The sequence below is a fragment of the Oncorhynchus gorbuscha genome, unplaced genomic scaffold, assembly GCF_021184085.1.
Source record: "Oncorhynchus gorbuscha isolate QuinsamMale2020 ecotype Even-year unplaced genomic scaffold, OgorEven_v1.0 Un_scaffold_1925, whole genome shotgun sequence".
Lineage (NCBI taxonomy): Eukaryota > Metazoa > Chordata > Actinopteri > Salmoniformes > Salmonidae > Oncorhynchus > Oncorhynchus gorbuscha.
In genome coordinates, this window is record NW_025746572.1 from 60,429 (window position 1) to 74,396 (window position 13,968).

The 13,968-nt window shown below is 43.8% G+C and overlaps 2 protein-coding genes across 2 annotated transcripts; both read left to right on the top strand.

Moving 5' to 3' along the window:
• Positions 1-271: 271 nt before the first annotated feature.
• Positions 272-3,193, top strand: LOC124024556 (pyridoxal phosphate phosphatase PHOSPHO2-like). Its single transcript, XM_046338472.1, has 2 exons — positions 272-492; positions 1,222-3,193. The coding sequence occupies exon 2, from the start codon at positions 1,247-1,249 to the stop codon at positions 1,976-1,978; it is 732 nt and encodes a 243-aa protein (XP_046194428.1). The 5' UTR covers positions 272-492; positions 1,222-1,246; the 3' UTR covers positions 1,979-3,193.
• LOC124024555 (kelch-like protein 23) lies at positions 2,762-13,537 on the top strand. The gene is made up of 6 exons (XM_046338471.1): positions 2,762-2,896; positions 3,419-3,734; positions 6,263-6,469; positions 6,656-7,397; positions 7,759-7,911; positions 13,226-13,537. The coding sequence occupies exons 1-6, from the start codon at positions 2,886-2,888 to the stop codon at positions 13,534-13,536; spliced, it is 1,740 nt and encodes a 579-aa protein (XP_046194427.1). The 5' UTR covers positions 2,762-2,885; the 3' UTR covers position 13,537.
• Positions 13,538-13,968: the final 431 nt, after the last annotated feature.

Sequence of the window (13,968 nt, forward strand, 5' to 3'; positions counted from 1 at the left end):
CGCCTACTCTGTAAAGTGCACTTCTGCAATAACTCAATTCGCCTTCACACTCATTCTAAACAACGCAATATTTTTTTTTACTTTGGTAAAGTCTACAAAACTTAGTTCACTCTGTTCGTAACAGATTCTAATTTTGTGAACAGAAAACTGTGCTGAGATCAAATGTTTAGTCGATGAGAAAATGTGAAGAATCTCGGCCAAAGTCCATCGAGTTCCATCTTATTTCTCCCACTGCGGGCCACTGGGCTTCCTCTCACTACCACATTTGATGATTTGACATCGTTTTTTCCAAATTTGGTAGTGAGTGGAAACGCCAAGCGGATGCTTCACATTTTCACATCCGGTGGAACATCTGTCTCATTGTTCTATCTGTGTCTCAATGGTTCCCAGTTGTTCCGAACGCGACATGTCTCAAGTGTTTGTTTAAGATCCAACCGGCGATGTCACGCATCTAAATGTACATTTGTGTAAACGGTGTAACAACAGTGTGGGGTAAGATCCTAAGTGAATACACACATCGATACATATATTATTTGACAAGCAGTTTACTGTTTAGAACGACGTAAAAAGAGCTAGCTACTGTACTTGGTAATGTGTAATAGATTGACTGTTAGCTAGCCAGTTCCTAGCTAGTCAGCAGACAGTCCAAATAACACTCTCAGCCATTCAGTAGCTAGATAGATAGATACTGCTTGGTCACTAGCCCTTTTTCACTTCAGTTCAATTCAAGGGGCTTTATTGACATGGGAAACATGTGTTAACATTGCCAAAGCACTTTCTGTTTAGTGTCTGTCTGCCTGCCCCCTCCACAGTGTTGGAAAAAGTACTCAATTGTCGTACTTTAGTAAAAGTAAAGATGCCTTAATAGAAAATTACTCAATTAAAAGTGAAAGTCACCCAGTAAAATATTGAGTAAAGGTCTACAACTATTTGGTTTAAAATATACTTAAGTATATATAATTTCAAATTCCTAATACTAAGCAAAGCAGACAATACCATTAAAACAAATAGTTTCTCTCTCTATCTCTCACCCCTCTACCTCTCTCTCTCTCTCTCTCTCTGTGTCTGGCAGCCTGTCCGTGTCTCTCACCCCTCTACCTCTCTCTCTCTCTCTGTGTCTGGCTGCCTGTCTGTGTCTCTCACCCCTCTACCTCTCTCTCTCTCTCTCTCTCTGTGTCTGGCTGCCTGTCCGTGTCTCTTCTAACAAACCTATTCCACCAGTGTTTTGCAGCAGAGGAGAATCATCATGAAGACTCTGCTGGTGTTTGACTTCGACCACACCTTGGTGGATGACAACAGTGACACCTGGGTCATTCAGTGTATCCCGGACCAATGCCTGCCAGACCTGGTCAAGAACTCCTACCAGAAGGGACTCTGGACAGAGTACATGGGCAGAGTCATGTCCTATATAGGAGACCAGGACATCAGCCCCGATACAATCCGCAGTGTGATGGAGACAATACCGTTTACAGATGGAATGATTGAACTGTTGGCGTTCATTGTGAGTAACAAGAACGACATTGACTGCATCATTATCTCAGATTCAAACACAGTGTTCATCGACTGGATACTGCAGGTGGCCGGGGTTCAAGACGCGGTCGACCAAGTCTTCACCAATCCGGCTGCGTTTGACACGCGTGGCTACATGGAGATAGAATGTTACCATTCTCACCAGTGTAGCCAGTGCCCTGTCAATCTGTGTAAGAGGAAAGTGCTGGCTGATTTCCTAGCAGGGCAGTTGAAGGGAGGGGTAGAGTATCAGAGAACTTTCTATGTAGGGGACGGAGGGAACGACCTTTGCCCTTCCAACAGTCTAAGGGAAGGAGACGTGGTGTTCCCTAGAAAGGGTTACACCTTAGAGAGGCTGCTCTCTAGACAGAGGGCACAACAAGGAGAGGGTTCATCCAACCCGAGAGTCGTAGGATGGACAAGTGGAAAAGAGATCCTGATGGAACTGAAAGCATGTGTTCCCCTGTAGGGTGCAGCTCTTTCTCATACTAAATGAAGTGTACTTGCAACGATTAAAAAGTAACCCAAATGCTTGCGAGGGAAGGATTGTGATTGTGTCTTTGTCCTGTTTTGAAAAGTTTTTGAAGATCCAAATTTGTAAGTCGCTCTGGATAAGAGCGTCTGCTAAATGACTTAAATGTAAATGTAAATGTAAATCATTTTAAATGAGCGGGACTGTATCACATCATTCTCTCAGGTTCAGATGCAAATGAATGTACATCTTTGTGCTTATTTTTGTCTTTAGCAAATGTAGAGAGATACAGAACCCAATAAACAGAAAAGGAAAAACAAATCACACCTGTAAATTACATGTTATAACTGTTTATCATGAAATATATATTCTAGGATGTACAGTCAATAAAAGACATTGGCATCACTTTTTACTAGGGCACTCTATGTGCAAAATGTATTACCAGTCCTGTGTATTAACAGTGCAATTATCTGTTGTCTCTACTAGGCTCTATTGTGAGTGTTATTATATAAATGGCCGATTACTGCTTCAGCAGTGCGGTTTCGTGGACCGTGACCCCGTCTCCCTGCCTCCCAAGATAACCCTCTGTCTGTCCCTTTGTGTCAATACGCTGATAGTAGGACGAGGCGCGGTGAATGTGATTGGTCGAACGCTGTTATTTGCGGCTGGTAAGATTATCAGAGACGCTGCTGTCTTCGGCTGAGATGCTCTTGTCACATCAGCTGAGCGCCTGCCCCGTCAGCCTAAATAGATAACGAAACTAAATAGCGGAATGTCCGGCGTTTATTAGATTGGTTGGTTTACAAGGGAATTGGGTATAAATAAGGATTTATAACAGATGGCGTGTGATGCGGTTTGACTCGCTCCAAACACAGAGGATGCTTTAACAACAGGACAAGAAACCATGTCGAGCAGGTAGATGTGTGGCTGTTGTTCAGTGAGCTGTGTTAATGATCTTCACTCGGGACTATTTACATTGAATAGTATTCTGTCAAGTGTATGTAGGTCCTATGTGAATCCATTACATTGTGTTTTAAATAAGACGACTAATAGATTACATGATCAAATACTCTCTGGATCCATTGCAAAACCATGTATGTTTACTATCTGTGCTCAGTTCATCGTTTTTTGCAAGGTGTTGCTGCTTACAGTATTGCAAAATGTTCATTATGCAATGTTTTCTGTTTTAGCAATAAACCCAATTTGATTCTATCAAGCTTCATTCATTTAAATGTAATGTTGAAACTAATTCCCTTTGCGGTTTGCATCCTACAGACCATAGCCTGTCTTAATAACGTCAGTGTAACCAGATGTGTAAAGGGACAGGGAAGTCCAACGTCAGCTGTTCTGTATTACTAATGTATAACATGGATGTGCCAAGGCAACGGCATACATTTTTAAAGGGTACATTAAGATATTTAATGTCTCGTGTTTCAGGAACACAATGTCATCTAAGGGACAGGAGTCGCCGGAGTCCTTCTACACCTATGATTTCTGTGACCCAACCCATCCCACGGAGGTTCTAGAAGCCCTCGGAGAATACTACACAGAAGGCTTGTTCACTGACATAGCGCTACAGTGCTCTACAGGGGAGCTCTTCCACTGCCATAAAGTGGCTCTATGCTCCCGTAGTTCCTACTTCAGAGCCATGTTCACAGCCGATATGAGAGAGAGGTCCCACAGTGTCATCAGACTAGCTGGGGTAGATGTGGAGGTGCTGACGACCCTGGTGGACTATGTGTACACCTCCAAGGTAGGCTACACCTCTGAGACCGTTTATGAGTGACTGTCCATTATGTGAACGTAGTAGCCTAATATTAAATGTGTTTATTGTGTTTGAACCTTTATTTAACTAGTCAGTTAAAGAACAAATTCTTATTTACAATGACGGCCTACCAAAAGGCAAATCGTCTATGATTGCTTATGGCGTCTCAAAAGTCCTTTAGTTATCATTAAAATGGTGTTTTTACTTTTACACATGTTGTGTCTATTGTTTTAATATTGACAGGGTCACATGTAACTTTTTACTGCAGTGGGATAAATCAGGGTCACACAGAGTGGTTCTTGGTCGTCTAAAACAAATAAACAAATCTACTTGGAAACAATACAAGTATCCACCTCACACACATGGTTATGGGTTTAACAACAGTATCCACCTCACACACATGGTTATGGGTTTAACAACAGTATCCACCTCACACACATGGTTATGGGTTTAACAACAGTATCCACCTCACACACATGGTTATGGGTTTAACAACTGTATCCACCTCACACACATGGTTATGGGTTTAACAACTGTATCCACCTCACACACATGGTTATGGGTTTAACAACAGTATCCACCTCACACACATGGTTATGGGTTTAACAACAGTATCCACCTCACACACATGGTTATGGGTTTAACAACAGTATCCACCTCACACACATGGTTATGGGTTTAACAACAGTATCCCCCTCACACACATGGTTATGGGTTTAACAACAGTATCCACCTCACACACATGGTTATGGGTTTAACAACAGTATCCACCTCACACACATGGTTATGGGTTTAACAACAGTATCCACCTCACACACATGGTTATGGGTTTAACAACAGTATCCACCTCACACACATGGTTATGGGTTTAACAACAGTATCCCCCTCACACACATGGTTATGGGTTTAACAACAGTATCCACCTCACACACATGGTTATGGGTTTAACAACAGTATCCACCTCACACACATGGTTATGGGTTTAACAAAAGAAGTCACCTGTATCATGTCAGATATAGAGTTGAAATGTCTTACATTTTGATTTTGCATCCAAATATTACACTTTATATACATCACAGAAGACTGACATTTAACAAAACTGTTTGACATAGGAACACAAGATTTTTGTCTGTTAAATAAAAAAATCTTTATCAATGATGAAACATGAGTAACATTCTACCCATGAGGCCAAAGAGGACACTTTTGGTCATTGACTGCAGGAAAGGGCAACATAATACAAAAGTATGTGGACACATGCTCGTATCCCGGGCATTAATATGGAGTTGGTTCCCCCTTTGCTGCTATAACAGCCTCCAGTCTTCTGGGAAGGCTTTCCACTAGATGTTGGAACATTGCTGCGGGGACTTGCTTCCATTCAGATCATTAGTGAGGTCGGGCACGGATGTGGGGCGATTAAGCCCGACTCGCAGTCGGCGTTCCATTTCATCCCAAAGGGGTTCAATGGGGTTGAGGTCAGGGCTCTGCAGGACAGTCAAGTTTTACCACACTGATCTCAACAAACCATTTCTGTATGGACCTCGCTTTGTGCACAGGGGCATTGTCATAATGAAACAGGAAAGGGCCTTCCCCAAAACTGTTGCCAAAAACACTTGGAAGCACAGAATCATCTAGAATGTGGAACTAAGGTCCCGAACCATGAAAAACAGCCCCAGACCATTATTCCTGCTCCACCAAAACAGTTGACACTGTGCATTGGGGCAGTCGGCGTTCTCTTGGCATCCGCCGAACCCAGATTCGTCCATTGGACTGCCAGGTGGTGAAGTGTGATTCATCACTCCAGAAAACGCGTTTGCAATGATCCAGAGTCCAATGGTGGCGAGCTTTACACCACTCCAGCCGACGCTTGGCATTGCGCATGGTGATCTTAGGCTTGTGTGCGGCTGCTCTGCCATGATGGAAACCCATTTCATGAAGCTCCTGACGAACAGTTATTGTGCTGACGTTGCTTCCAGAGGCAGTTTGGAACTTGGTAGTGAGTGTTGTAACTGAGGACATATGATTTTTACGCGCTTCAGCACTCGGCGGTCCCGTTCTATGAGCTTGTGTGGCCTACCACTTCGCGGCTGAGCCGTTGTTGCTCCGAGACGTTGACACTTCACAATAACAGCACTTACAGTTGGCTGGGGGCAGCTCTAGCAGGGCAGAAATTTTACAAACTGACTTGTTGGAAAGGTGGCATCCTATGACAGTGCCACGTTGAAAGGCACTGGGCGCTTCAGTTAGGCCATTCTACTGCCAATGTTTGTCTATGGAGATTGCATGGCTGTGTGCTCGATTTTGTACACCCGTCAGCAATGGGTGTGGCTGAAATAGCCGAATCCACAAATTTGAAGGGGTGTTCACATACTTCTGTATATATAGTGTAGGTTATTTACTGCATCCCAAATGGCACCCTATTCCCAGAAAATGCAATATGGACCCTAACGGCGCTGGTCAAAAGTAGTGCACAATAAGGTGCTATTTGGGTACAAAACTCTAAACTGTCTCCCTCCCAGGCCTCCATTACCCAGTGGAATGTAGAGTCTCTGCTGGAGGCTGCAGACCTGCTGCAGTTCGGAGCCGTGAAAACGGCCTGTGAGAACTTCCTGGTTCGTCTCCTCCACGTCGACAACTGTCTGGGCATGCTCCGTTTCGCCCAGCTCCACGTGTGTCTGTCCCTGGAGAAGGAGGCACGCAGGGTGCTGCTCTGCCACTTCCACGAGGTAATGGTTCAACGTTCAGCTTCAGGCTTATTCCTACATCGTGGTACATACACAGAAACAAACAACAAATATGATGTCATTCAATATATATATATATATAAAACACTCAGCAGATATGTATTCTACTAAATCAATAGATGGGTTTGTTAAATGTCTTTAGTGATTTGAGAGTGTTCATTTTCTCAGGTGGTGAGAGAGGAGGAGTTCCAGGAGCTGGGGGTGGAGAAGGTGAGGAGCCTCCTGCAGGAGGAGAACCTGGCGGAGGTGTTGAAAGAGGCGGTGCTGGTGGAGGGGGTGGTGAGGTGGCTGGCCCACGATACTCTTGCCCGCAGGGGACACTTCCAGGAGCTTCTTCACTCCGCCCACTTAGACCTGAAGGAAGAGTACCTCAGGACTGCCTTGGAGCTTCATAGAGAGTGTCTGGAGACTGACACTGAAGACATCCACTCTCTATTTGTCCAAGCTCTGAAGACTGCTTTTAATATCAATAAAAGCCCTTCGGAACACTGCAGAAGGGGCAGGAGACTGACCTCCAGGATGTTTGTGATAGGAGGGTACCACTGGCACCCTCTGTCTGAGGTCCAGACCTGGGACCCGGTCACGGACCAGTGGCAGCAGGGGGAGGATATGCCAGACCACACCAGGGAGAGTTATGGAGTTACCCTGCTGGGCTCCAACATCTACATTAGCGGTGGCTACAGGACAGACACTACAGAGGCTCTAGATACAGTGTGGGTTTACAGCAGTGATACTGATAAATGGACACAGGGGCAGCCCATGCTGACAGCGAGGTACTACCACTGTTCTGTGGGTCTGCATGGGTGTGTCTACGTCATAGGAGGGTACAGAGGAGGGGCGCCCATGGGGGAAACGGAATTCTATGACCCCTTGAAAAGGAAGTGGATTCCCGTAGCTAATATGGTACAAGGTAGGTTGGCCTATGAAGGTTTGGAATATGACATAGTTGTGAACTTGACAGTTGATTTTTTGTTGTAAGTTTTGTCTTATAGTAAATATATTTGTTTACTGCTGGAGTTTCATGGTAGTTTTAAGGTTGGAAGCCTTTTAGTGACAATCCTTCCTTCCTTCCTTCCTTCCTTCCTTCCTTCCTTCCTTCCTTCCTTCCTTCCTTCCTTCCTTCCTTCCTTCCTTCCTTCCTTCCTTCCTTCCTTCCTTCCTTCCTTCCTGTCTTTTCCTTCCTGCCTTCTTTCCTTCCTTCCTTTTCCTTCCTTCCCGTCCTTCCTTCCTGCCTTCCTTCCTTCCTGCCTTCCTTCCTTCCCTTGTCACAGGCGTGGGGAACGCTACGGCCTGTGTTCTGAGAGACACAATATATGTGGCAGGCGGTCACTATGGTTACAAGGGAAGCTGCACCTATGATAAGATTCAGACCTACAGGGCAGAAGTCAATGAATGGAGCATAACAACGACCTGTCCTCATCCAGGTACCACAACACAACTCAGTTATATCAGCCCTGGTTCTATAGAGCTACAGAGAGATAAACTCTGTTATGTCAGCCCTGGTTCTATAGAGCTACAGAGAGATAAACTCTGTTATGTCAGCCCTGGTTCTATAGAGCTACAGAGAGATAAACTCTGTTATGTCAGCCCTGGTTCTATAGAGCTACAGAGAGATAAACTCTGTTATGTCAGCCCTGGTTCTACAGAGAGATAAACTCTGTTATATCAGCCCTGGTTCTATAGAGCTACAGAGAGATAAACTCTGTTATGTCAGCCCTGGTTCTATAGAGCTACAGAGAGATAAACTCTGTTATGTCAGCCCTGGTTCTATAGAGCTACAGAGAGATAAACTCTGTTATATCAGCCCTTATATCAGCTCCTGGTTCTACAGAGAGATAAACTCTGTTATGTCAGCCCTGGTTCTATAGAGCTACAGAGAGATAAACTCTGTTATGTCAGCCCTGGTTCTATAGAGCTACAGAGAGATAAACTCTGTTATATCAGCCCTGGTTCTATAGAGCTACAGAGAGATAAACTCTGTTATATCAGCCCTGGTTCTATATCAGCCCTGTTTCAGCCCTGGTTCTATAGAGCTACAGAGAGATAAACTCTGTTATATCAGCCCTGGTTCTATAGAGCTACAGAGAGATAAACTCTGTTATATCAGCCCTGGTTCTATAGAGCTACAGAGAGATAAACTCTGTTATATCAGCCCTGGTTCTATAGAGCTACAGAGAGATAAACTCTGTTATATCAGCCCTGGTTCTATAGAGCTAAAGGTTCTATATCAGCCCTGGTTCTACAGAGAGATAAACTCTGTTATATCAGCCCTGGTTCTATAGAGCTACAGAGAGATAAACTCTGTTATATCAGCCCTGGTTCTATAGAGCTACAGAGAGATAAACTCTGTTATATCAGCCCTGGTTCTATAGAGCTACAGAGAGATAAACTCTGTTATATCAGCCCTGGTTCTATAGAGCTTCAGAGAGATAAACTCTGTTATATCAGCCCTGGTTCTATAAACTCTGTTATATCAGCCCTGGTTCTATAGAGCTTCAGAGAGATAAACTCTGTTATGTCAGCCCTGGTTCTACAGAGAGATAAACTCTGTTATATCAGCCCTGGTTCTATAGAGCTACAGAGAGATAAACTCTGTTATATCAGCCCTGGTTCTATAGAGCTACAGAGAGATAAACTCTGTTATATCAGCCCTGGTTCTATAGAGCTACAGAGAGATAAACTCTGTTATATCAGCCCTGGTTCTATAGAGCTACAGAGAGATAAACTCTGTTATATCAGCCCTGGTTCTACAGAGAGATAAACTCTGTTATATCAGCCCTGGTTCTACAGAGAGATAAACTCTGTTATGTCAGACCTGGTTCTACAGAGAGATAAACTCTGTTATGTCAGCCCTGGTTCTATAGAGCTACAGAGAGATAAACTCTGTTATATCAGCCCTGGTTCTATAGAGCTACAGAGAGATAAACTCTGTTATATCAGCCCTGGTTCTATAGAGCTACAGAGAGATAAACTCTGTTATATCAGCCCTGGTTCTATAGAGCTACAGAGAGATAAACTCTGTTATATCAGCCCTGGTTCTATAGAGCTACAGAGAGATAAACTCTGTTATATCAGCCCTGGTTCTATAGAGCTACAGAGAGATAAACTCTGTTATATCAGCCCTGGTTCTATAGAGCTACAGAGAGATAAACTCTGTTATATCAGCCCTGGTTCTATAGAGAGATAAACTCTGTTATATCAGCCCTGGTTCTATAGAGCTACAGAGAGATAAACTCTGTTATATCAGCCCTGGTTCTATAGAGCTACAGAGAGATAAACTCTGTTATATCAGCCCTGGTTCTATAGAGAGATAAACTCTGTTATATCAGCCCTGGTTCTATAGAGCTTCAGAGAGATAAACTCTGTTATATCAGCCCTGGTTCTACAGAGAGATAAACTCTGTTATATCAGCCCTGGTTCTATAGAGCTACAGAGAGATAAACTCTGTTATATCAGCCCTATAGCCCTGGTTCTACAGAGAGATAAACTCTGTTATATCAGCCCTGGTTCTATAGAGCTACAGAGAGATAAACTCTGTTATATCAGCCCTGGTTCTACAGAGAGATAAACTCTGTTATATCAGCCCTGGTTCTATAGAGCTACAGAGAGATAAACTCTGTTATATCAGCCCTGGTTCTATAGAGCTACAGAGAGATAAACTCTGTTATATCAGCCCTGGTTCTATAAACTCTGATATCAGCTACAGAGAGATAAACTCTGTTATATCATGGTTCTAGCCAGCCCTGGTTCTATAGAGCTACAGAGAGATAAACTCTGTTATATCAGCCCTGGTTCTATAGAGCTACAGAGAGATAAACTCTGTTATATCAGCCCTGGTTCTATAGAGCTACAGAGAGATAAACTCTGTTATATCAGCCCTGGTTCTATAGAGCTACAGAGAGAGTTATAAGCCCTGGTTCTACTTCAGAGAGATAAACTCTGTTATATCAGCCCTGGTTCTATAGAGCTACAGAGAGATAAACTCTGTTATATCAGCCCTGGTTCTATAGAGCTACAGAGAGATAAACTCTGGTTCTATAGAGCTACAGAGAGATAAACTCTGTTATATCAGCCCTGGTTCTATAGAGCTACAGAGAGATAAACTCTGTTATATCAGCCCTGGTTCTATAGAGCTACAGAGAGATAAACTCTGTTATATCAGCCCTGGTTCTATAGAGCTACAGAGAGATAAACTCTGTTATATCAGCCCTGGTTCTATAGAGCTACAGAGAGATAAACTCTGTTATATCAGCCCTGGTTCTATAGAGCTACAGAGAGATAAACTCTGTTATATCAGCCCTGGTTCTATAGAGCTACAGAGAGATAAACTCTGTTATATCAGCCCTGGTTCTATAGAGCTACAGAGATAAACTCTGTTATATCAGCCCTGGTTCTATAGAGCTACAGAGAGATAAACTCTGTTATATCAGCCCTGGTTCTACAGAGAGATAAACTCTGTTATATCAGCCCTGGTTCTATAGAGCTACAGAGAGATAAACTCTGTTATATCAGCCCTGGTTCTATAGAGCTACAGAGAGATAAACTCTGTTATATCAGCCCTGGTTCTACAGAGAGATAAACTCTGTTATATCAGCCCTGGTTCTATAGAGCTACAGAGAGATAAACTCTGTTATATCAGCCCTGGTTCTACAGAGAGATAAACTCTGTTATATCAGCCCTGGTTCTATAGAGCTACAGAGAGATAAACTCTGTTATATCAGCCCTGGTTCTACAGAGAGATAAACTCTGTTATATCAGCCCTGGTTCTATAGAGCTACAGAGAGGAAATGGGACAGTGCATTAAAATCCAAAAGTTCTGGTGCAGCTCAACCACATGAGGAACTCTGTTAATAACTAACTTACCCCAGGCTTGAAGGAATTATGAAAAACACATACAGTGGGGCAAAGTATTTAGTCAGCCACCAATTGTGCAAGTTCTCCCACTTAAAAAGATGAGAGAGGCCTGTAATTTTCATCACAGGTACACTTCAACTATGACAGACAAAATGAGAAAAAAATCCAGAAAATCACATTGTAGGATTTTTAATGAATTTATTTGCAAATTATGGTGGAAAATAAGTATTTGGTCACCTACAAACAAGCAAGATTTCTGGCTCTCGCAGACCTGTAACTTCTTCTTTAAGAGGCTCCTCTGTCCTCCACTCGTTACCTGTATTAATGGCACCTGTTTGAACTTGTTATCAGTGTAAAAGACACCTGTCCACAACCTCAAACAGTCACACTCCAAACTCCACTATGGCCAAGACCAAAGAGCTGTCAAAGGACACCAGAAACAAAATTGTAGACCTGCACCAGGCTGGGTAGACTGAATCAGCAATAAGTAAGCAGCTTGGTTTGAATAAATCAACTGCGGGAGCAATTATTAGGAAATGGAAGACATACAAGACCACTGATAATCTCCCTCGATCTGGGGCTCCACGCAATATCTCACCCCGTGGGGTCAAAATGATCACAAGAACGGCGAGCAAAAATCCCAGAACCACACAGGGGACCTAGTGAATGACCTGCAGAGAGCTGGGACCAAAGTAACAAAGCCTACCATCAGTAACACACTACGCCGCCAGGGACTCAAATCCTGCAGTGCCAGACGTGTCCCCTGCTTAAGCCAGTACATGTCCAGGCCTGTCTGAATTTTGCTAGAGAGCATTTGGATGATCCAGAAGAAGATTGGGAGAATGTCATATGGTCAGATGAAAGCAAAATATAACTTTTTGGTAAAAACTCAACTCGTCCATGATTGATCTTATCGGTGTCCATGCCAGTGTTGGAGATGAGGATGTTGAGTTGCATCCAAAGAACACCATACCTACTGTGAAGCCTGAGGGTGGAAACATCATGCTTTGGGGCTGTTTTTCTGCAAAGGGACCAGGACGACTGATCCGTGTAAAGGAAAGAATGAATGGGGCCATGTATCGTGAGATTTTGAGTGAAAACCTCCTTCCATCAGCAGGGGCATTGAAGATGAAACATGGCTGGGTCTTTCAGCATGACAATGATCCCAAACACACCGCCCGGGCAACGAAGGAGTGACTTCGTAAGAAGCATTTCAAGGTCCTGGAGTGGCCTAGCCAGTCTCCCGATAACAACCCCATAGAAAATCTTTGGAGGGAGTTGAAAGTCCGTGTTGCCCAGCAACAGCCCCAAAACATCACTGCTCTAGAGGAGATCTGCATGGAGGAATGGGCCAAAATACCAGCAACAGTGTGTGAAAACCTTGTGAAGACTTACAGAAAACGTTTGACCTCTGTCATTGCCAACAAAGGGTATATAACAAATTATTGAGATAAACATTTGTTATTGACCAAATACTTATTTTCCACCATAATTTGCAAATAAATTCATTAAAAATCCTACAATGTGATTTCCTGGATTTTTTTCCCCTAATTTTGTCTGTCATAGTTGAAGTGTACCTATGATGAAAATTACAGGCCTCTCTCATCTTTTTAAGTGGGACAACTTGCACAATTGGTGGCTGACTAAATACTTTTTTGCCCCACTGTAGTTATGTTGTAGTGCAGCATTCAAACTTTACAAAAATATGAATGCAGAGATGTCTACTCTCTCGAAGCAAAAGTGAAATCATATAATGTACACACCATCTAAAGTGAAATCATATAATGTACACACCATCTAAAGTGATGCACATAAGTAGTAGGCATCCTTCCTGTATTTGAGCAAAGATCATTTATTTGACCTCTGTCTTGGACCGTCTCTTAGAGTACGGCCTGTGCCTGGTGTCACTGCACCCCAAGCTGTACCTGGTGGGTGGCCAGACCACCATCACAGACTGTTACGAACCGGACAGAGATGAGTGGAGCCAGCTGGCCAGGACCAAGGAGAGGAGGATGGAGTGTGGCGCCGTGGCCATGAACGGGTCCCTGTATGTCACCGGGGGCTACTCCTACTCCAAGGGCACCTACCTGCAGAGTGTGGAGAGGTACGACCCCGAACAGGACACCTGGGAGATCGTGGGGAATTTACCTGGAGCGGCGCGGTCACATGGATGTGTCTGTGTTTACAGTGTTTAGAGAGAGAGAGACAGAGCGAGAGAGAGAGAGAGAGAGAGAGAGAGAGAGAGAGAGAGAGAGAGAGAGACAGACAGACAGACAGACAGACAGACAGACAGACAGACAGACAGACAGACAGACAGACAGACAGACAGACAGACAGACAGACAGACAGACAGACAGACAGACAGACAGACAGACAGACAGACAGACAGAGAGAGAGAGAGAGAGAGAGAGAGAGAGAGAGAGAGAGAGAGAGAGAGAGAGAGAGAGAGAGAGAGAGAGAGAGAGAGAGAGAGAGAGAGAGAGACAGAGAGAGAGAGAGAGAGAGAGAGAGAGAGAGAGAGAGAGAGAGAGAGAGAGAGAGAGAGAGAGAGAGAGAGAGAGAGACAGACAGACAGAGACAGACAGACAGAGAGACAGAGCGAGAGACAGAGAGACAGACAGACAGAC